We start from the raw sequence: 23503 nt of genomic DNA on the forward strand, positions 1-23503 counted from the left end.
CAGTGGCTGAGCATGCAGGAGGACCACTGATGCTAACGGGCTCTAACTCTTCCATCACAGAAACACGCAGCTGTAGAGGGGGGAGCCTCTGTGCCCCGTGGGGCTCTGCAGACATAGTCGAGAGAAGGGGTGCCCACAAAGCAGGGCTCAGCACCTCCCCCAAGCTGGGGGCTCAGGATCTGCCCCCTTCTCACCAACTGAGGGGGCCAATACAGTCCACTCTGGTTTCTTTGGAAAAGGCTGGTTTCTTTTGTACACAGACATGGGGAAACGTGCTGAACTTGTCTAGCTGTGATGCGCAACAAATACTCTGTCATCACAGAGAGAAAGCTCTTGAAAGATTCATGGGTGAAGTGGCACGCTCTGGGATTTTCTTGAAACCTCTCCAGGAAAGCAAATAACAAACGAGCAGATGGAAACGTGTTGCGGGAGCGCAGAAACAGAATCAGCAGAGGACAGCCTGCTGCTGGCGCTGGGATGGCTCCACCAGAGGTTATTGTACTCTTGTCTGTACTTCTGGGTACATTAGCAATTTCATAATAAAACAGTGGGAAAAGCAAACTCCTTTTCAAGTCACCCATAGAGCGCGCCTGGGTGGCTCAGCGGTTGAGCGTCTGCCTTCGGCTCAGGGCATGAGCCCAGGGTCCTGGGATCGAGTCCCACATCTGGCTCCCTGCATGGAGCCTCCCTCTGCCTATGTCTCTGCCTCTCTCTGTGTGTCTCTCTTATGAGTAAATAAAATCTAAAAAAAAAAAGAAGATCACCCATAGAGACAGGTTCCAAGGAGCTTTTCTCCAGGGGACAGGTGATCACAGGATCCCAGAGACTTTGGCTACATGGTTGACAACTAGGCCTCTCTGGAGATGCCCAGTGCCCCCCGCTCCCAGGCAGGGGCCGTCACCGGCCCCTCCCAGCGAGGACCTGGGGCACTGGCGTCCAGCATGCCTGGCTGCCCGACAGGAGGAGAGTGGTGGGCACACGCCCAACCTTGCACTTTGGAGTTCCCATGCCGGACGCTGCTGTGCTCTCTGGGGCAGCATTACTATTTTATGAGCACGTAAACAAGAAGATAAGTAAATAAAAGCTTTTAAAGCGTCAAATCCCATATGGCTAAAGAACGCTTTAAGTGGTGGTGGGTTGTTTTTTTTTTTTTTTAGTGTTTTTTTAAGGTTTTGAAGTGCTATTCTTGCAGGCCTGCGTTGCTGCCAGCAGTTCCAGGAGCTGAACTGAGAAATCACAGGTAAATCTGAATTCTGTCCCCAAGATCAGAGATTCCTGAGAAGGTTGAGAGTGTGGCTATGAACCAGGTTGTGCCAAGGTGCACACCCACCAGTGAGACACGGTGTGGCCGTGCACACTGCTGCCATGGTCTTCGAAATCTACAGCAAGGGCCGTAACATGCCCGCAAAGAATAAAGATAATGAAACAAGACGTGAGGGAAAGCATGTAAGTGTGGTTGAGAGTTAGGCATCAGGTCTGTCACTCTCAGCCGTGTGACCTTGGGGAAGGCCCTGAACTCCTGTGCCTCAGTTTCCTTCTCTGGACCATGGGGACAGAGCCACCATGAGGACAGATAGGCTGACACCCACCCAGTGCCTCGCACACAGTAAGCACTGTGCAATAGTGAGCTCTGATGACGTGGCCAGCGGGATAGGCCCTTCTGTGGTGAGGACTGGCCTGCTTGTCAGGTTTCTCCAGCCCATATAGGACTAATACTTTTGCAAAAATAACAATAATGAATCACTAGAAAGACTAATTGGAAAAATTTTAAAAGACAGAAGGCAGGCCATTTACCACAAGTGGTGGTACCGCCAAACTGCCACACGCCTTTCTAAAAGCTTGGCCTTCTGGGCAGCCCAGGTGCTGCCAGCGTGATCCTGGTTTAGCGCCACCTTCAGCCCAGGGCGTGATCCTGGAGACCCGGGATCGGGTCCCACATCAGGTTCCCTGCATGGAGCCTGCTTCTCCCTCTGCCTGTGTCTCTGTGTCTCTCATGAATAAATAAATAAAATCTTTAAAAAAAATAAAAATAAAAGCTTGGCCTTCTGTTTCAGGCCAGGGACAGTTTGTGGGCACCCCTGGAGGAGCACTGACACCTCCACTCTACTACGTCTACTACTGTGATATGCCAGCAACACACTGTCCCTACAACAGGCACTGGTGTTCACGCTGCTGCTCACCCAGGACAAGGCCACCTCATGGCCACTGCTTCTGGATGGTGGATCCTATGGGTGGTTTTCTTCCATTTATAATTTTATCTATATTCCAAAGTTCTCACCATGAGCATGTCCTGTACTGTAACAACCACAGGAGCTAGAATTCAAACCTAGACCAAGACAGACTGCACACAGGCAGCCTGCCGTGTTTTTTTTTAAATTAATTAATTAATTAATTTATTTATTTATGATAGTCATACAGAGAGAGAGAGAGAGGCAGAGACACAGGCAGAGGGAGAAGCAGGCTCCATGCACCGGGAGCCTGATGCGGGATTCGATCCCGGGTCTCCAGGATCGCGCCCTGGGCCAAAGGCAGGCGCCAAACCGCTGCGCCACCCAGGGATCCCAGCCTGCCGTGTTTTTAACCACCATTTCAAACTGTTGGGGTGTCAGGGTGTCAGGAAGGCCAGAAGCAAAACTGAGTGCCCCTGGGAATGTTTGTTCTCATGAAGCCAGTGGCCTTGGTCCACTCCCTGTACCGAAAACCTGAAACTAACACCAAGGAGCAGACAGCTGGTAACAGCCCAAACTGTCACACTTTCCAAAGATCTACCCTTGGCAGGAGGCAGGAGGGGCAGAGTCTTTTTTTTTTTTTTTTTTAAGATTTTATTTATTTATTCTTGAGAGACAGAGAGAGAGAGGCAGAGACACAGGCAGAGGGAGAAGCAGGCTCCATGCAGGGATCCCGATGTGGGATTTGATCCCGGAACTCCAGGATCACACCCTGGGCCAAAGGCAGGTGCTAAACCACTGAGCTACCTGGGCTGCTCAGAGTCTTAAGACACAGATGAAACCCCAGTATGCTGTTTTGTTTTTTTTAACCCTGTACCTGTGTGGGAACTGAGGCTGGGTTTTATCTTGGAGGCCACGGGGACGGGAGGGAAGAAGCTTTTTCCAGATGACTTGGTGAGCTGCAGGACTGCTGGGGACGGCTGGCTCTCAGCCCCATGCTCTGCTGCCTGCAGGGACAAGCACAGGGCAGGGAAGGAGTGACATGTCAAGGTCATGTTGAGCTGAAGCCATGCATGGATTAAATACCTACTGTGTGGCAGACTGCTGCAGGCCATGAAGGACCTCAGCGGACAGAAGCAGAATTACTGTTCATGCTCTCATCCAACCCCCAGAGAGGAATGAATGAGTGAGTGAATGAATGAATGAATGAGTGAATGAATGATCCTCTACTGGCTACTGGTTGTCTCTCCTCCCCATTTTTAACTCTCAGTAGCCCCAAAATGGAGGTTTAAATGGTTAACATTTAAATAGATCAACTATTAAAAAAATTAAAAAATAAAATAAAATAAATAGATCGACTATTGAGTAAAGCAGATGTCCCACTGCTGGGTGGATGGGCCTTGTCCAATCAGTTGAAGGCCTGGATAGAACAAAAGGGCTGACTCTCCTGAGAGTAAGGGAGCCCCCTCCTACCTGATTGCCTTGAGTGGAACTTTGTTTTTTTCCTGCCTTTGGACTTGAACTTGTCTCTAGCTTGCCAACCCCGGTTCTGGAATTTGTCAGCCTCCATAAATTATGTGAGCCAAGTGCTTATAATAAACCTTCTTCTCTGTGTATGTATGTGCATGTGTGCATGTATGTTGTGTGTGTGCCTATGAGTGTGCATGTGTATGTCTATGTGTGAGACCTGTGTGCATGTGAATGTATGTTTGAGTGTGTGAGCATCTGTGTCATGCACACACACACACATCCTTCTGGTTCCATTTGTCTGCAGAGCCCTGACTGGTATCCTCACCTTCTGACCCCTGCTACAGTCCTACTGTTAATCCTACTGAGTGATTACCAGAGCGGTTTCAGTGTGAATCAGCAAATGTCTACTGTGTGGCTGGCAGGGGTAGAATGACATCTGTCTGGTCCCTGGCCACCAGCCAGCTTGCCCAGAGAGAAAATTGCTCACTTCCTCCAGTTTATATAACCAAGTATAGGACAGAAAGAAACCTCATCAAGGGAACACCACTTCCACACAGACTGGAACCCATGCCAAACCCACCCTCTCCCCCATGTGAGTATAACTTCACACCACCATGATCATTATGGCCAGCAAGGGATCAGTGTGGCCAGGGAGCAATCAGTGTGGTGCTCTGCTGTATGCTGGATTTTGCTTAAATGTTGTTGAGAGTTCAGAGGTCAACATTGTCCAATGTCCCAAGAAGTTAACTAGACATGAAGAACACTGCCCATAGAGGAATGCTGAATTGGTCGGAAATGAAAGACGACCTCTTGGCCATGGAACAGGGAGCAGACAACCATAAGTGGCTGCGCAATGGGACTGCGCGTGGAGCTCAGCCCTGGCAGTGGGAGGCCGTGAGTGCCAGGCTGGTGCCAGGCTCTGGTCGGAGAGGGGTACCTTGTGGTGGGCAGTGCTTCACGACTCACATGGTTACTATTTAGTGACATGCACTAGAACCAAGTGATGTATCTTTTCAGGACTAAAATTCAAATATCATATAGACACTTGAGAATTTATGAAAGAATGTTAAGGGAGGAAACAGATCAAGAGCTGGTGCCTGCACTGTGACCTGCCTACAGAAACCATGCACACATGCAGCTTCCTATTAGGAAGGGGTGGTAGGGCTGGGTGTCCTCCCTCCGACTACTTTGCACCTGGGGCCCTCCTGCGTCCACTGTAACTATGGGAGCCAGTCCCGACCCCCCCCCACCGTCCCAGCTGGACCCCAGGACTGGGCGAGGTGGCCAAACAGTGTCCACCCACCGTCTGCACGCTCCAGGTGAGGGAGGGTGACCGCTTCCTCCTGGCCTTCCTCTCCGTAGAACAGTCCTTGCCCGGGCTGGCGAGGGGCCACCTCCTGTCTGCTGGGCTTGGGTCTGGGGTGACACTGGCCTTCGGGTCCCTGGAGTCCAGGGCCACCTCCTCCAGAAGGCGGATGGAGGAGCGGCCACCGCCACCCTCGCGGTCCTGTGCTTTGGAGCGCCGGGTGGCTGCGATGAGGGCAATGCTCTTGGTGCTCACGGCCATCTCCTTCAGGGCCTGAGCGCTCAGGGCCAGGCCACCAGCCTCCGCTGGCACCTGCGAGGCACCCAGGTCCCGGCCAGTGGGGGAGCACAGCTTGGAGACCAAATTCTTCACACTTAGGGAGCTCGACTGCTACAGGGAACCAGCAGCAGGAATGGTCAGACAGCACTGGGCCACTCTGGTTGGCCAGGCCCAGGCTGGGCCCCTGAAGCTGACTCATGGCTAGTGACTCAAGGCAAGTGGTTTATTCTTAGCAGCGGGGGGGTGGGTGCAGGGTGGGGGTAGGGGAGGGCCAAGGAAGGTGCCTGAAGAAGCCCACCCCTGGATCTGGGACACCCAGGAGGCACTCCCACGGGAAGAGGGCCCAGGGCCTTTACGCACCACCTGGGGTCACAGATAGGGCCTCCCCCAGGGGACCTGAGCTTTCCAGAGCTCCCGCTAGGGCAGAGGGCTCCCTGTGGGGCAAGGGTTGTCCTCAGTACAGATCCAGACTGAGCGCACTCACTCCTTATCACTAGTCATCAGGCAGCTTTCTAAAGGCAGTTCACAGGAAAGGCCCGGAATTACTGACACAGAGGTGTGAATATTCACATCCTCCCCCTACCCCCAAGCCCCTCCACCTGTTGTGCCCCCTCCCCCCCACAGCTCCCCCCACAGCTCTGCAGTGGCAGGGAGGCCTCACCAGAGCCTGAGCCCAGGCCCTGGTTAGGGCTGCACACCAACCTCGTGAGATGGAGGGGTTAGCAGGATGCGGAGGGACGGCGGAGGCAGAAGGGAATCTTGCTTTCCCAGCGTTTTTGATGGTGTGCCTTGTGACGACCTGTAGCCACTGTTGTGGGTGACACACAGAGGCAGCTGCTGAGCCAGCAGCAAGGGCCCCTCGGCCCTTTGTCCAGCTGAGGAAAGCAGAGCCTGAATCCCGGGGTGCCACAGCCTGCATCAGGCCAGGGCAAGTGGCGTCTATATGCTGCCATGGTCAGAGGTCACACTGGGCACAGGAGCTGAGTCCCTACCAAACCTGAGGGGGCTGCAGGAACCCCGAGGTTGTAGTCAGCTGGACAGAGAGGGCATCTGGCATCTGACATGGGGTCAATCTTGTAGAGAACAGAGGCCCTAACCAGTGGGTACTGTGCAACTCTGGGGGGGGCGGGGTTCGTGCCAGAACTGGGCTGCAGGGACATCTGGGTGGCTCAGCTGTTGAGCGTCTGCCTTCAGCTCAGGGCGTGATCCTGGAGTCCTGGGATCAAGTCCCACATTGGGCTCCTTGCATGGAGCCTACTTCTCCCTCTGCCTGTGCCTGTGTTTCTGCCTTTCTCTCTCTCTCGATCTCTCTCTCTCTCTCGAATAATTTTTTTTAATGTTACAAAAAAAAAAAAAAAAAGAACTGGGCTGCAGCATGTCCAACTGGTGTTAGATCAGCGGTGGTAGAAACAGAACAGGACAAAACGTCTAAGCTGAGGCCCGAAGGATGATGATGGCAGAGTTATGCTGAGTGCTGGCAGAAAAACTTGCCAGGGACAGCCCGGGCAAAGGCCCTAGGGCAGGGAGCAGCTTGGCACAGCAAGGAGAGGAGGTTGGAGCAGACACAGAGTTTGCCCAGGACCCGTGTGGAAGGAAGACTTGGGCCGTTAGAAGGGGAAGGGACCACTGACAACCTTCCAGCCAGAACTTCCCCTATCCTATGGGTCTAGTCTGTAAGAATGGGGTTTTCTAGCAGCCTCCCATCAAGACAGGTCATCAATGACTATAAGAACAAAATGTCATGCATCAGACCCAGGCTTCCTGATGAGTGTCCCCATGTCCCTGACCTCTGCTCTCCCATCTTCGAGATCGGAGTGGTAATATGCTGAGCTGCTGGGAAGACCACAAGCGAGCTCAATGACACGGGGTGTTCAAGCACTGTGCGGATCAGGGAGGCCTCAGGGATTCTATCTGCAGAGCGCAGGGCTCCCTAACACCGTGGCCAGGAGCCCAAACTAGAGACAAATGCTTGGCCTGTGTTTCCTCATGGTGAACCTCCAGCAAGCTCCTGAGCTCCTCCAATCCTATTTCCACCTGTGGAATGAGACCACCTGTGCCCTCCCTTCCTCTTTGAGGTGTGGTTATATGGAGGTACGATCTGTGGAGCAGTGGCAACCTCTTTGACCCGAAGGGGAGACACTAATTGCATGCCAAGGACACAGGCATCATCAAGTCATTTAAATAGTAGCTCCAAGTCCACTCATCCTTCAAATTCTCATCAGACAATACACCCTGTTTAGATCAAGTCATTCACATCGAAAATTCTCTTACTTGCAGCCAAAAGCATTCTGAATCGGGACCAAAAGCAACAGGAAAGTTGGAAGGGGGATCCCTGGGTGGCGCAGCGGTTTGGCGCCTGCCTTTGGCCTAGGGCGCGATCCTGGGGACCCTAGATCGAGTCCCACGTTGGGATCCCGGTGCATGGAGCCTGCTTCTCCCTCTGCCTGTGTCTCTGCCTCTCTCTCTCTCTCTGTGACTATCATAAATAAATAAAAATTAAAAAAAAAAAAAGGAAAGTTGGAAGGGGTATGGGAACAGAGGCCCAGCTCTGGCCCGGAAGTCCTGCTCACACGCGAGGACCGGCTCCCATCCCCCACCCGCTCACATTAGGCTGTCATCATCACGGCAGCTCTGTGTCATGTCCCCACTGTGTCAGGCATGCACAGCCCTGCAGGGAGGTATCATTGAACCCATCTAGACACAGGGTGCCTGAGGCTCAGGCCAGCCAGCCACTTGACCAGGATCCTGGGGCACGGATGACCAGCATCCCCGGGACTCAAGCACTGGTCAGCCTGACATAAAGCCTGGCTGCCAACTACCTGTGGGCAGGGTCCCAGGGACTCTTCCCTACTAGGGCCCCTGTGCCGGCCTTAGCTGTTGCCAAGGGAACCAGCTTGCATGCCTTAGCTGAGGCAGCAGGTGGCAGCAGCACACCCTGTCTGCCGGGTGACACAGCTCCTCTTGTGCCGTGCGGAACATGGACCAGTGTCCAGCACATGGCCTGCAGGTAGCTTGGCCTGCTATGTGGCTACCGTTCCAGCTGCTGCAGCAATAGCTCTGCAACAGGCAGGGAGAGCCCCCTCCTCTCTACACTGAGACCTGAAGGTGGGGGCTCACTTTGCAAGCAACCTACAATCAGCACTGTGTCAGAGTGGGGTCAACACTCATCTTCTCTAATCATGGGCCAAGTGCAAGTTCAGATAGGTGTGAGCCAAGAGCAGGAAGGCAGCATGGGCCCAGGAGCAGGTGGACGAGGCATCTAGTCTCGACTGGGGGGATGGGGCACTTTGTTTTCATATGCACATGCACATGTTACACACATGAAACACATGACACACACAAATACGAAACACGCAACCATGCACACACAAAGAAACATACACACAAACCACACATGTGCATATGCATACACGTGTATACACAAACAACATATGCACATGTGTGCATGCACCGAAGATGGACCCTGGTATTCTCATTCCCCCAAAGGGCATGGATCAAGCCTGGGCATTGCAGCCAAATGCAGCATCCAGGCCCTCACTGCACCCTGATTTAGACAAACCAGCTGCCAAGGTATTGGGAGTAACCCTGGAGAACTGTGACCCTAGGGAGGATAAGAGGATGTTGAAGATGTGTTGCTGATTTTGCTAGGATGCTAACTGACTGCATTGTGGTCACAAAGGGAGGAGTCCCAGCTGCAGAACCTGCATACTGACATACTGGGGGTAAATGTCACAATGTTTGTGACCCAGGTGACCACAGTGACTTGACCTGAACTGTGCCCTCCCCAAGCTCTGACACCCTGGTGACTGTATCCAGAGAGGGGTCTTCGGGAGGTCAGTGTGTGGGGCCCTGAGGACACAGGACCGTGTCCCCCAAGAGAGGAGGTGCACGGTCTCTACCACACGAGCCTGGATGCGGCCGTGTGCTCCTCGCCAGAGCGACACCCCGCCACACCTCCATTTTGGACGCCCAGCTCCACAACTGTGAGAAGTAAGTGGCCACGGTGAGCCCCCTGGTCCTGGACATTCCATCAGGTCAGGCAGCTCGAGTGGCTCAGACAAGGACACAAACTGGCCAAATGCTAACGTGAAAACCAGGGGGCAAGTCAGTGAGTGCTGTGTTTACTGGTCTGTTCTGGTGTTGGAAGAAAAGTCAACAGAAGAGAGGGGAAAAGCATTGAGGGTGGGACACAGCGGCGGAGCATGAACAAAATACACGTAAAGTGAAAATGGCCTTTCTGGCAGCCCACTCCTGGCCTCATAACCACCCTGCAGAGCTAGCACCTCCTGGGATATGTTTATTCATCTTAAGCAACGTTAGATGGACTTCCCGAGGGGAGGCTCTGCAGCCAGGATCCCCAGGGCCGGCCTCTGGTCCCTACTGCTGCACTCCGCCAGCTGAGGGCACGGCAATGCCCAGTCGGAAGAGGGGACAGTGCAGGTACCTGTCTGTCTCCAGCAGCATGGGTGGCAGCTCGAACTGGGCGCCCCATGGGAGGTCCTTCCTGTTGTCCAGCTGGTCTCGGCTGGCCTCCTCTGGCGGCGGGGGGGATGTGTTCAGAACAGAGCCATCCTGGGGCCAGAAAGAGGAGTTGAGGGAGGCGACATGGACTGTGGACACAGGCATCATGCACAGATCTGCGAGGGGCCACAGAAGTCTGCCTGGCCACTATCGCTGGAAAGAAACCACCCAGCAGGGAGGCTCACCTCTGACTGGGCCTCCCCAGCACAGAGTCAGAAAGGATGCCGTGTGCACAGGCAAGCACCAGGGAGTGTCAGGGAATAGCCTTGACCCTTGAGTGAAAGTGGTGCACAGGCAGATTGCTTGTTGTCAGAGTACCTTCGAAAGCCCGCACGCCCTCGAGAAGCCACACAGAGTCACCACGTGACCCAGCAATCCCACTTCCAGGCTTATAGCCAAAGAACTAAGGGCAGGGACTCAAACAGATCTTTCTACGTCCACGTTCATGGCACCGGTACACACAACAGTCGAGAGGTGGATATACCCCAAGTCCATGGTGGCACCAACACAAGGCCCGTCCACATAGCGGAGTACCTCTTGGCCTTTTTTTTTTTTTTTAAAGATTTATTTATTCATGAGAGACAGAGAGAGAGGGAGAGAGAGAGGCAGAGACACAGGCAGAGGGAGAAGCAGGCTCCACACAGGGTGCCCGATGCAGGACTCAATTCCAGATCCCTGGATCTGGCCCTGAGCCGAAGGCAGACGCCCAACCACTGAACCACCCAGGCATCCCTCTCTCGGCCTTAAATAGTAAAGACGTCTTGACACCGGCCACCACAGGGACAGACCAGAAGGGTGTCATACTCAGTGAAATAAGCCAGTCATGGAAGGACAAGGGCTCTCAGGTCCCTGGGGTCATCAAACCCGTGGAGACACCAAGAAGATTGTGGTGCCAGGGGCTGGGGAGGGGTCACTTAATGGGGACGGTTCTGGTTTAGTGTAATACCTTTTATAAAGAAGTAAACCTGAGGGTGTCTTGGGGAGACTGACACAGTCCACAGGAAACACGGGAAGAGCAGGAGTCCAGATGGGGACACAGCGCCTGCTGGCAGCAGCAGACGTGGGGAGCCCTCGGATGGGGACCTCTAACCAGGGGTGGGACATGGCTTTATGTGCTCTTAGATCCCTGGACCCCTCCCCATGCCACATTTCTGGCTACTGCCCCTCACCCACTCTGCCTGAAGCCTGGAGGGCTCCCCTTTACTCTCCTGAGAAGGTGGAGCAGAGGGGCGGGGGGCCGTAGCTGCAGGCAGGGGTACAGCCAGTGATGACAGCTTTTGTCTGAAGAGTGGATGCGGAGCCCTGCCCCAGCCCTCTTCCCTCAGGAGTCCCCAGAATTGGCACCAGATGCCACCCACCATGCAGGAGACTGCCAGCATGCCCTGAAGGAGAGCTAACACACCAGATCCAGCCAAGGCTCCCCAGAATGCCGTTCCTGGGGTCCGTGAAGCACCACGGTCCACCTCATGCTCAGCTCAGGAGCGCCTCCGCTAGCAAACCTTCAGGGCCTCCCCAAACCTCCTGGAAGCCCGGCCACTAGCTTGGCCGCCCAGTGCTGCTGGCTCCGGCGCCTGGCTCAGGGCTGGATGGGGGATCCCTGAGGGTCCCCTTGCGGTGCCACAGTCCACGGGACTCACCCGCAGGGAGCTGGACATGACGGTGTGCAGCAGCAGCAGGCGGTTCAGTGAGCCCGCGCCCAGCTCCCGTAAGTACAGGCAGCGCCGCCTGGCCAGGGACTCCGGCACTGTGATGCCACCCCCTGCGAAGCCGGGAAAGCAGGCGTGAGTGACAGCCCTACTTGTGGAGAAGATGGTGTCTTCTTTTTTATGGAAGTTTGAAGGCAAATAGTCCAAACTGATGAAGGAGGATTTTCTAGACAGTGGGGTTTCCATATGGGGTCTTTCAGTTACCCTCACTGCCCCCTGGATGGTCTGTGCCATACATGTCATGTGTGTGCATGTGCCTGGATCCCTCACACTAACCAGCACACCTTGCACACTGTGCTTGGCTACTCCTCGCTTACCTGTACACCTGGAGAGGGTTTCATAACCGGGCACAGGAGCCCGGAGACAGGGGAGGGCTGAAGGCTGACTGCTGTCCCCCCCCGCCCCCAGGCCACTGGGGACTGGGACTGTCCCCGATCATGAGCAGTGCCTCGTCCCTCTGGGGCTGGGATGGGGCGGCCTCACCCTGAATCAGCTGCCACTGATCCTGGATGAGCTGCTCACAGAGCAGCCGGTGCTGGTGGTAGCGCTGGATCACAAAGTCCTTCTGGCACATGAGGTTCCTCCGGCACAGATTGTTGGCCTGCAGCTCCGTGTTCTCCACCTCCAGCTCATGGGCCCGGCACAGCAGCCGTAGCACCTCCCGCTGGTCCTCACTGATGACCTGCGTGGGCAGCAGCTTCTCCAGCTGTGAGGCCTTCTTCTTGGCATTGGCCAGGCGCTGCTCCAGCCCGGCCTGGCAGAGAGACCAGGGGTTCAGGACAGGTGCATGGGGCCTGTGGTCCCATGCGTGCTCATCCTTGTTGGCTCAGCTTTGCAGCTTGTACCCATGAAAACACGACATGATCTATGGGCTCAGGGGACATGTGGCCATCACCCTGCACTAACCATGTCCTTTATTTTCTCTGTTCTATTCTCTCACACCTGGGACCTCACCTACCCTGAAGGGACTGACCCTCCCAAGTCTAGCTAGTTCCTGAGGATCCTGAACCACTCACCCAGGGGCACACTTCTCAGATGTACACCAGCCAACCTAGTGCCTGTACCCAAACTTCCTCCCTCCATGGGGCTCTCATGCTCTGGGCCACTGTCTCCCTGCCCCAATCTCCCAGGGACCAGACAACTGAGACAACCTCAACCCCAGAGCCCACCGGAATTACTCAGACTAGCCAGTCCCCAGTCTGCTCATCCTAAACCTGCTCACCTTTCTTGCACAAACCATAAGCAGGCTCTTCCCTACAGTGCCCCCCCCTGCCTCCTGACCAGCCCTGGTGCTTCCCCATGTGGCCCCACATGGCATCCCATGCCCTCTTCTCCTGGAACTATATGACCATCTTTCCAACGGTGGTCATCTCCTGGTCTCCTGGCCCTCCTGTGCTTCATATTTTCTATGAACATGTTGCATCTTAGAACACACCCCAGGACTCATACCTCCCTGCTGTCTCCACTGTGGGAAACCAAGGCTGCAGCCAAGGCTGCTGGGTGTGCCCACCCCCAGGACCATGGTCCCAGACACAGTCAGGATGACAACCACTGGTGAGGCCCAGGAGGACGTGCTCCAGCCTTTCACTCTTCCTCTGAGGTTGGGAGTGGGCAACTTTGGGAAGAGTTGGCTCAGCCCCCTGGCATGGCCCTCCTCCCCTCCGCCTGAGGTCCTCCCCACATTTGTGGGGAGGGTCCCAGCACACTGACAGCTTAAGTCACACAGAAGGTCTTTTTCATCTTTATATCCCCAGGCCTGGCATGGAGCTGGACACTTAAAACATCGATTTGTTCTTGATTCACTGGTTAACTCACTAATGGATGGACTCATTTTCATGCTACACTGTATCTCAATACCAATATTTGACTCTTGAAGTCATGCTCTCTGCTCATGCACATTATTGGTTTAAACAAAAGGCATCATTCTTATTTTTAATATTAGAGGACTTTCGAAGGGAGATCCCATAATCTCCAGGGGAGATGCAGCAACAGGAGGAGCTTCTCAGCTAGGCTCTGTGGCTCTTCACTGAAGTAAGTGTCCCCTGCTGTCAGTACCTGGACCTTAGCAGATGCTTCCTCCATAAGCCGGAACACACCCCTGAGCACTGAGCACTGAGCAGGCTAATGTTAATGTGCTGATCCAGTGGCTGCTCCAGGGCACTTCCCAGCTTTGCAGCCATGCCAGCTCTGCCCTTTCTCTGAAGCAGTATCGCAAAAGAATGAGCTACCACATTAACAGCTCATGGAAATAGCCAGCTCTTCTCAGATACAGGAGTGTTAGAGGCTTCTTTCCCCAGGGAGGAACCGGGCTTCCTCTGGCCCTTGCCCAGGTCAGGAAGACCTGAGCCGGGGAAGACGGAGTGAGATGCCCCCAGAAAACATGGACCAGGTCAAAGCGCTTGCCCATGAGACCCTCTAAGCTGGAGGCTTTGCCTTTAAGCTGCCTGTGCAGATGGGCGGGCAGGGGCTATCCCGTCTGCACGGCCACTGCTCCTTGGTCCCCCAGGGGCTGGTCCTCTTGCGAGCTGACCCTTGCCACCCCCTGCTGCCATCACTAGCATGAAGGGCATGGACTCTGCAGTCAGCCCAGGTCACATCCCCAGGGGATGTGGAACCATTTATCTCTACTTCCTGAGCCTGGCTCCCAACTACAGGCCGGTTGGTTGTGGTAGGCCTGACCCGGGGCACTGTGTTCACACTGCTGATGTGACCACACATGTGCAGACTCTCCTCCCTACCTTGAGGGCTGCAGTTTTCCGTTGCTCAGCCAAAAGCATGTTGACCTCCTCTCTGGCCAGAGCCACCTCGTGTGGCTCCACAGACTCGCCCTCATCCCCAACTGCATCAGCCTCTGCTGCCTCCTCGTCCCTCTCTGATGTCCTGTCCCTGTGTGCATGCTGGTGGGTCTTCTCACGCTCCCAGCTGCAGCCACAACAGAGGGGTCAGGGGTCAGGGTGCAAGCCACGCCAGGGCTGGTCTACCCACAGGCCTGGGCGTGACAACTGCCACCTGATGGCTGTAAAAACTGGGCACAAACAAAAATTGGAAGGAAATAAAGAGGCAGTGAACATTACACAGGATTGCTGAATGATTAAGCACGGGACTCTGCTGCCTCCAGCCCACCACCCCCAAACCCGGCTCTGCCCAGGGGGCCTCAGGCCACCTATACACAAACGTGCCCCCACTGAGCCTGCTTTCCTCAGCCGTGGGACCTAATGGCAACAGTACACCTGGGGCTTTGAAGGTTAGCTGTGATGACCCCACTCGGGGCAAAACCTCAAAGAGGATGACAGGTCACCAGGCTGGGTGTGAACTGCCACGGACACTGTGGGGTGGGGGGACGCAGCAACAGGTGGACAGAGAGCCTTTCCTGGTATAAGAATTCCTCCAGTGCAGATCTCACACTGTGTGTATAATTAAGAAAATAGGGATCCCTGGGTGGTACAGCGGTTTGGCGCCTGCCTTTGGCCCAGGGCGCGATCCTGGAGACCCGGGATCGAATCCCACGTCGGGCTCCCGGTGCATGGAGCCTGCTTCTCCCTCTGCCTGTGTCTCTGCCTCTCTCTCTCTCTGTGTGTGACTATCATAAATAAATAAAAATTAAAAAAAAATAAGGAAAAGAAACAGGAAGAAGCAGGAAGAGGAGAATGTGGGGAGGACAAGATAAGAAATGGGCTGGGGCCCCAACACTCCATGTTAGTTACTGTAAGCAGGGGAGCCAGGTGTGCTAATTTGTCCGGGGCAGGACCAGGCACACCCGCTGTCCCAGCATAAATAGCACCCCCTCACCCTCTTAAACACATCCCACTCCAGATGACAAATTGCATGGCCAGTCCCTCCATGTGTGGTCAGTCTATTCACAGTAGGTGCAAATAGCAAGTATATGTGGATGGGTAGATGAGTCCTGGCCTAGTGGGTGTACAACCTTAGATAAACCCACATCCCCTCTGAGCCTCAACATCCTCTTATGTAAAATGGGGTTAATCCTAACCTGCCAGGGCTGACTCTGGACTCTAGCTTGAGACAAGGAAATCAAAAGGAACTGCAAGCCTTTCCCCATCCGGCCCAGCTTAGCAACAGGGACAGGAGAGCAGGAAGGGATTGGGCCATGAATCCTGCCTGGGAAGAGAAGGTGCCCTTCACTAAAGTCCCCTTGGGGGACCTGCAGGAGGTAGAGGCTGCACAATAGCAAAAAAGGGCTTTCCCAGTGGCCCCTTGTGTCCTGGCTTGCCTCCCTGCCCTGTGCAGATGCATGGCATCTGGGCCCTGGGTGAATGGGCACACTCACTCTGCAATGGTGAGCAGGTGGCGGGACGTGTCAACATGAAGCTCGATGTTGGTGTTCTCCAGCTCCACCAGGCTGCGCCGCATCTCCAACTGCTCCTTGAAGGCTCCGATGAGCTGTGCCCGGATCTTGTTCATCTGCAGGCGGCTATCCTCCTCTCCATCACTGGGGGGGATCATGACTGGGGGCAGGAAAAGAGTTAGTTGCACCAGGAGCAATGCTCCCTAAGCCAAGGTGGAACTCAATGCTTGTAGTGGTCTGGACCAAGAACTCTATACACATGTTTGGATGGATGAGTGGATGGACAGATGATAGATAGGTGGATGGATGGATGGGTGGGTGGATGGATGGATAATGGGTGAATAATGGATGAATGGATGGGCAGATGATGGATGGATGGATGAATGGGTAGGTGAATGATGGATAGATGGAGAGATAAATGTATGGATAGGTGGGTGGATGGGTAGATGATGGATGGGTGGGTGAATGATGGATGGATGGAGAGATAAATGTATGGATAGGTGGGTGGATGGGTAGTTGATGGGTGGATGAGTAGGTAAATGATGGATGGATGGATGGATGGATGGATGGATGGATGGGTGAATGATGGATACATGAATGAATGGGTGGATGAATAATGGATGGATGGATGGATGGATGGATGAGTAGATGATGGATGGGTGGATGGATGGATAGGTGAATAATGGGTGAATAGATGGTTAGATGATGGATGGATGAATGGGTGGGTAAATCATGGATGGATGAATGATGGATGGATGGATGGGTGAATGGTGGATGGATGAATAGGTCAATGAAAAATGGATGGATGAGTAGATGATGGATGGGTGGGTGAATGATGGATGGATGGAGAGATAAATGTACGGATAGGTGGGTGGATGGGTAGTTGATGGGTGGATGAGTAGGTAAATGATGGATGGATGGATGGATGGATGGATGGATGGATGGGTGAATGATGGATACATGAATGAATGGGTGGATGAATAATGGATGGATAGATGGATGGATGGATGGATGAGTAGATGATGGATGGGTGGATGGATGGATAGGTGAATAATGGGTGAATAGATGGTTAGATGATAGATGGATGAATGGGTGGGTAAATCATGGATGGATGGAGAGATGGAGAGATGGATGTGTGGATGGGGGGGTGGGTGGGTAGATGATGGATGGATAGATGGATAAGAGCGGAAAGGATGGATGGATGGATGGCTAGATAATCCAATGGATGGTTTAGAGGGCCTCTTTACCTGGTTTGGGGTCAGATTACCTGGATTTGCATCTCAGGAATCCAAGGAGGGGTGTGTCTGAACTCAGACTTCACTCACTTCCTCAGGGAAACCCTCTCAGATTCTCAATCTGGGTCCACCTGCCACTTGTTCTGATAACATCCTGCCTTCTTCTTCACAGTCCTCTGCACATTGGTAATTGATAAACATTTTGTGATCCATGTTTGGCCCCTGACTTTCCTACTAGAATGTAAGCTTCACAGAGCAAACTAGTTTTGTCTTTTTGTTTCCCATGTAAGCTCCTACCTAATAGTTGTCCATGGTTAATTGATGGTATTCCCTGACTGCCCCATGGTAGCTCCACTCTGACCACACACAGTCTGTTCCCCTGACCTGGAGGGCAGTGGTCAAGGGGCACTTTTTCCTTAAATGCGAAGCAATCTGAGATGGGAAAAATGAACCATGCATCTGAATACCTGACCATTGTAGTCATTAAAACAAGATATGGGGGAGTAGTTGGTACCCTGGAGATGCTCATAATGCTCTTGGCAGAGACATGCACACCAATATCCCACTACTACCCCAGGCATGCCACAGCAGGACCCAAGGGAATCCCATCATGCCCTCAGGGCTCACCATGAGACCACCAATCCCTCATGACACTGCCCGCCTTCCCAGTACAGACCACCTAGGGCCATTCCCAATAATTAAGAGGCCATCAGGGTAAAGGTCCTTACAGTATGCCTCCCTGTTCAGCACTGACTCCAAAGAAGTCCAAGTGTCCTGGTCACCACCTAACTTTGCAAATTCTCTACGACAACCCCATCTTTCACCCCCACTCACCCGCCAGCCTTCTGCTGACCACCTGGGAAGCAGTCTGGCATCAAAAACAGCCCCTTTTCTTTGCAGACTTCCTTCACCCTTTTGTTCTCACAGAACCCTGAGCCAAATCACCTAAAACAAATAGGCACCCATGTGCCCAAGGAGACCGAGTAACTAGAAAGCCCCAAAGTGCCCATCAAAGGGGATGAGATTTGCAGACTCTAGTGGAATATTCTGCAGCTGTTGGAGAGACTAGAGAATGGGGCAGACCCATTGCACAGGCCACCAGGACACACCACTGGGTGAGAAAAACAAGGTACAGAGCAATAGCCATAGACTAATGTCATTTTATGTCAAACCTTAAAGTCAACCCCCTGCCCCATGGACATATATCACATAAACCATGCATCCCTATCTGGACACATCCGTGTCTACCACGCTGCACAGAACACAATCCAGACAGGTTCATGTCAAATGACAGCAGTGACCTCAGGGAGCTAGTGAAGGAAGGATAAACTACGGGCAGCCCAGGTGGCCCAGCGGTTTAGCACCGTCTTCAGCTCAGAGTGTGATCCTGGGGTCCTGGGATCGGGTCCCGCATCAGGCTTCTTGCATGGAGCCTGCTTCTCCCTCTGCCTGTGTCTCTGCCTCTCTCTCTCTCTCTCTCTCTCTCTCTCTTTGTGTGTCTCTCATGAATAAATAAAAAAAATCTTTTTAAAAAATAATAAACCTACAGCCAGTGCAAGGAAGGAGACAACAAAAGGCCGGAGGAAGACTCAACAGAGCCTCTCAGCAGTGCCTCCGGGATGCCATGGCCACTGTCCCTTCTCTGTGGAAGATGCTCACACTTGGCTCTGGAGTTTCTCCTCACCACTGCTCTCTTAGTTTTCTTGGTGACTCCCAAATCCTCCCAGGTGATCCAGACACCAACCTGAGGACCTGAGCTCCGTGACCTCCTGTTCCTGGGGTACCACCTCTATGGAGTCCCCGGACCAGTCACTGGTGTGGCTACGGTGTCAGGGACCTGCCAGCTATCACCCGCATCCCTTCATACAACATGCCCTCAATTTCCAACTTTTAATGAAAGTCTGAAAACCCCTTTTCCCAGCATTTAGTACAACTGCCCTTGTATAGGAGCTTAGAGGACAGAGCCATTGGCAAAGCCAACAGTCAGAAAATCCACAGGACAAAGGATTGTGTCTTCAGCAAGAATCAAAAGGAAAACCACAAAAGGGAAGAGGGGGTGCTCATGGAAGAGAAGAGGCCACATTCAAGGTGTGGCCGGATGACACCGACGGGCTTGTTGGAAGCTTGCACCCCCACCAACCATCTGATGACACCACAGACATGGACACATTTTCTAGCCATGGAAAAGGCATGTAGTTTTGTGTTGGTGGAGTCTCTGTTTCATAGGGAGTACGTACTCTCGTATCTCTGAGTACAGTGGTATGATGTCTGGAATTCACCTCCAGATGATGGGATGGGGGCAGCGTGGGGAGGACACAGCGAGTGAGCCTGGTGGTGGCTCTGGCTGGGGTATGCCATTCTTGACTTCTTCAGCAAGTGTTGGAAATTCCCATAATAAAAAATGTGAGCAACATGCCTACGTGGGGTCTGGCTACACAGATGGGCCTGCCCAGCCTCCGTAACCAGAGTCAGGGGGCACATCAGTTTGTTCATCCAGACCTCCATCCCCACCCCATGATGGGCACACTATGGTCCCCCAGCTTCCTGGGCACAGGAGAACATGGGCCCCCCGGTGGATCTGGAGGAGTGAGAGTGCTAGGGCACAGAACACGCACGCTCTAAGTTTGAACAGATGCTGCCAAGCTGGCCTCCCAAAGACACAGGGTAATTCACACTCCCAGTAAGAGTGTTCACATTGCCATCTACATACTGTATTTTATATCATCTGTTTACTATTACCTGACATTTTAACTTCAGCCAATCTGATCAGTGAAAATTATTTCAATATGTGTCTGTTTCCTGATGCAATTAAGAATCATTCTCTATGGGCACCTGGGTGGCTCAGTGGTTGAGCATCTGCCTTTGGCTTAGGGAGTGATCCTGGGGTTCTGGGATGGAGTCCCACATCGGGCTCCCTACATGGAGCCTGCTTCTCCCTCTGCCTGCGTCTCTGCCTCTCTCTCTGTGTCTCTCATGAATAAATAAATAAAATCTTAAAAAAAAAGAATCTTTCCCTGTTTATTGGCCACTAAGAATTCTTTGAATCATCTATTTATTCCCCCAGGTTTGGCTCATTTGTTCTTTCTTATCGATTTTCAAAAATCCTGCATTTGTTATGGCAAAGCTTATCTTAATCAGGCATAAGAACATGTATGGATGCAGGTATGTATGTACATATATATACATGTGTGTGTGCCTGACTTTCTTACTGGTGCTTTTAAAGATATCTTTTTAACTTACTGATTAATTTTATAATTTTTGGAGAAGTTATGATATGCTCACCCCTAAGGAAGGTCTACCCTAAGACTGGTCTGGGGAGAAAGGGGGAATGGAGAGAAACTGTGTGATGGACATGGGATCTGTTTGGGGAGAAGGTGGAAATGCTTTAGAACCAGATGGAGATGGTGGCTGCAGAACACTGTGGACTAGACAAATACCACTGAACCATGTACGCACTTGAAGACGGTAAATGTTAAGTTGTGTGAGCTTTGCCACAGCAAATAAACACAGATTTAGATGCTGACATTAGGGGAAGCAGAGAACTCTCTGTACTATTCTGCAACTTTTTTTTTTGTAAATCTAAAATTATTCCAGAGTGGAAGATTATGTTTTTAAAGAAAAACTGATCTGGGGAGAAGGAAAAAACAAGAATGTGGGAGGGTGAGAAGGAGAGGAAAGGTAGAGGAGGAGCTGGGGAGAAGGCAGGGAAGCCAGCCCTTCCTTGCCACCAGGGGCCCGGAGACGGCAGGCAGCACATGGCGGGCTGGCACCGAAGGCCACGCCACATGCCCTGGGTGGGGTGGCACAGCCACAGGGGTCCCAGGAGCTTGGCTCTACTTTGTGCTTCCCAGACACCAGGTTTACCTCTCTTCTCCCCCTCCTGCTTCTCAATTTTGGACTTGAGGTGCTCGATCTCCCTGCGCAGGTCAGAGATGACGTCCGTGTACTGTGCAATGCGGTAGGACACGTTCAGCAGATTGCGCTTCACCTGGTGGATGGGACACGCGGCCAAGGTCAGAGCTTGTGGGAACCGTCCTGCTGCGTGACATATTCACACCACAAGGACGCCAGCACATTTCGTTGGGAAAATTCAGATTGACACACCTCAGCCTTGAAAAGAGAGGAACCTTGCCACCTGCCACCGCAGGGATGCACCCTGAGGACGAGAGGATGAGTGACACAAGCCAGACACAGAAGGATGGACATGGGGACCCCACCCACATGAGATCCCAGCGTCATCAGACTCCCAGATAGAAAGTAGACGGTGGGGCCAGGGTATCAGTGTGTCACGGGGATGGTACATTCCAGAACCAGATGAGGGGATGGCAGCTCAGCAGCGGGAATGTGCTCGGTGCCCTTGAACTGTTCACTGAAATTCGTTAAGATGGTAAATTTTCCATCATGCATTTTTTGCCAGTGAAGAAATTTCAAATGATCCATCAAGAGTCTTTTTAAAAACCCTCCCCATGGATAACCACTGCGTAACTTTGATGTGTGCCCTCTGGATCTTCCTCTGTGTGGTTTTGCTCACGTATATACACCTACAGAGACATAGAGGGGGAGTTTCTTGCTACAGGTTTAGCTTTGGTTTTCTATGTAAATTATATCAGACCAGGGCTATTATTTTCTTTTTTAACGTTTTTTTTTTTTTTTTTAAGTAGGCTCCATGCTGAACGTGGGGCTTGAACTCACAACCCTGAGATTGAGAGTCAACATGCTCTACCTACTGAGTCAGTTGGGCACTCCCCAGAACTTTTCTTCTTTAACTTGCTTTTTTCATCCGGTGATGTGTCTGGGAGGCCGTCTGTCTGCCCCATTCTCTCCAACAGCTGCAAAGCGGTCCATGGGAGGGATGCACCAGTTTGATGGCCCTGTCCCCTTTGACGGTTACTTTGGGGCTTTCCTAGTGACACAGCCTCCTGGAGCACATGAGCCCAAGCTTATCTTTGTTGAATTAGGAGGGTGGAAGTCCTGGTCATGAGGCACAAACACCTTGTTTGACAGTCCTGAGCCTGCACACCCAGGCTATCCCTCACTCGGGGCCCGGTGTCCTCGACTGACCCCCTGAACTCTGTCTTCTCCACCGCTCTTCCTTGCAGCACCCTGTGGCTGTCACGGAGAGAGCACTCACAACAATTGGAAGTGACACACTTATCTGTGGGAGGTCATATTTGCCATCTGCCTCACCCCATAGCTAAGCTCAAAGTTTGGCTGAAAGCAGAGGCTATCCTGGCACCTCACTCAGAGCCGCACAGTGGGAAGGGCTCATCCCTTGTTTGTGGGCAATGAGAACCACAGCCAGTGACACCTCCCCTCGCTGACCACTAGGCCTGTGTGCCCTGGGCAGCATACATGTGTGGTGTCCCTGCACCTGCATACAGCCCTCGGAGATGAATCCTCTACACTGAACGCTGCAGTGTGGCCAAGCGGCACAGCAGCTCATGCAATGAGCTGCAGCCAGGCTCTCTGGGTGGCAACACCAACTCTGCTTGGGCCGAGAAGGTTGGAGAAGTTGCCCTATCTCTCTCCATGCTTCAGCTGCCCAGGCTGCAAAATGGAAAGATAATAGGCCCCTCTTCCTGGGGAGAGGGTGGCGATAAATTCAATCAAAACATCAAGGGCTCATAGTGTGCCTGACAGCTAAGTCCACATCATAAACACCCCGAACCCCAAGACTGCGGCCTCATGAGGATAAAGGGTCTTTGCAGATGTAATTAAGGATCTTGAGATAAGGTCCTCCTGGACTTGGGGGCCTGAAACTCAATGCCAGTGTCCATCTCAGAGACGAGAAGTGGGACAGATATGTCAGGTGCCCAGGAACTCAGCATGCTGGGAGCCCTGCGGTGGATGGGAGCCTCCCCTAGAGGTTCTGCAGGGAGCACTGAGTTAGAATTCAGTGAGTGGGGAAGCAGATGAGTGAGCACATGGGGGCCTCACCCTTGTCTTGATGTTCTTTGCCCTGTAGGCATACAGCAGAGTGGTCCGAGACTCCTCAAAGTACGTGCTGGCTGGACTGATGTGTGCGATCATCACGGTCCGGCTATTCCCTCCCAGGGCATCCTGTGCAGCGGAAGGTCCAAGCTGGGGGTAAGGGTAATATCTCCCTCCCATCCCAGCCCTCTGAGGTTCCTGCTTCAAGCCCTGAGCATGGCAGGTGATACCAGGACCAAGAGTTTGGTACTCGGGGAGGGGACACTCAGACAAAGTGACATCTGTTCCAGGCCCACCCCCTCGGACTTCTGCTCTGATGAGAACAGATTATATTGAGAAGCCAGATCTACAGGGACATTTACTTATTGTTTTGACCATTTGTTCACCTTCACCCATGCTACAGAATAGAGGGGGCAGTGTCCATCCCAGAATAGGGGGGGAATATCTCACTGTCAGAGCGTCCAAGATGGGACAGACAGCCTCAGTAAGGTAGTGAGCTCCCTGTGGCTGGGAATATGTAAGCCCAGGCTGGCCCGCGCCCACACTCAGAGGGATGGAGCTGTCAAACAGTGACCAGTCAC

General features: G+C 53.0%; 1 protein-coding gene across 1 annotated transcript in view; it reads right to left on the reverse strand.

Moving 5' to 3' along the window:
• Nucleotides 1-2868: 2868 nt before the first annotated feature.
• Nucleotides 2869-23503, reverse strand: part of LOC121487073 (kinesin-like protein KIF19) — a 32836-nt gene continuing 12201 nt past the window's right edge. The window contains exons 9-18 of the mRNA XM_041748522.1: nucleotides 22929-23051; nucleotides 20856-20979; nucleotides 15739-15916; nucleotides 14189-14372; nucleotides 11934-12204; nucleotides 11382-11503; nucleotides 9668-9795; nucleotides 5926-6031; nucleotides 4942-5334; nucleotides 2869-3175 (exon numbers count right to left, since the gene is read on the reverse strand). Coding sequence (XP_041604456.1) covers nucleotides 2993-3175; nucleotides 4942-5334; nucleotides 5926-6031; nucleotides 9668-9795; nucleotides 11382-11503; nucleotides 11934-12204; nucleotides 14189-14372; nucleotides 15739-15916; nucleotides 20856-20979; nucleotides 22929-23051 — 1812 coding nt within the window. The 3' untranslated portion in view covers nucleotides 2869-2992. The remainder of the gene's footprint in view (nucleotides 3176-4941; nucleotides 5335-5925; nucleotides 6032-9667; nucleotides 9796-11381; nucleotides 11504-11933; nucleotides 12205-14188; nucleotides 14373-15738; nucleotides 15917-20855; nucleotides 20980-22928; nucleotides 23052-23503) is intronic.

Source organism: Vulpes lagopus, chromosome 3, assembly GCF_018345385.1.
Source record: "Vulpes lagopus strain Blue_001 chromosome 3, ASM1834538v1, whole genome shotgun sequence".
Lineage (NCBI taxonomy): Eukaryota > Metazoa > Chordata > Mammalia > Carnivora > Canidae > Vulpes > Vulpes lagopus.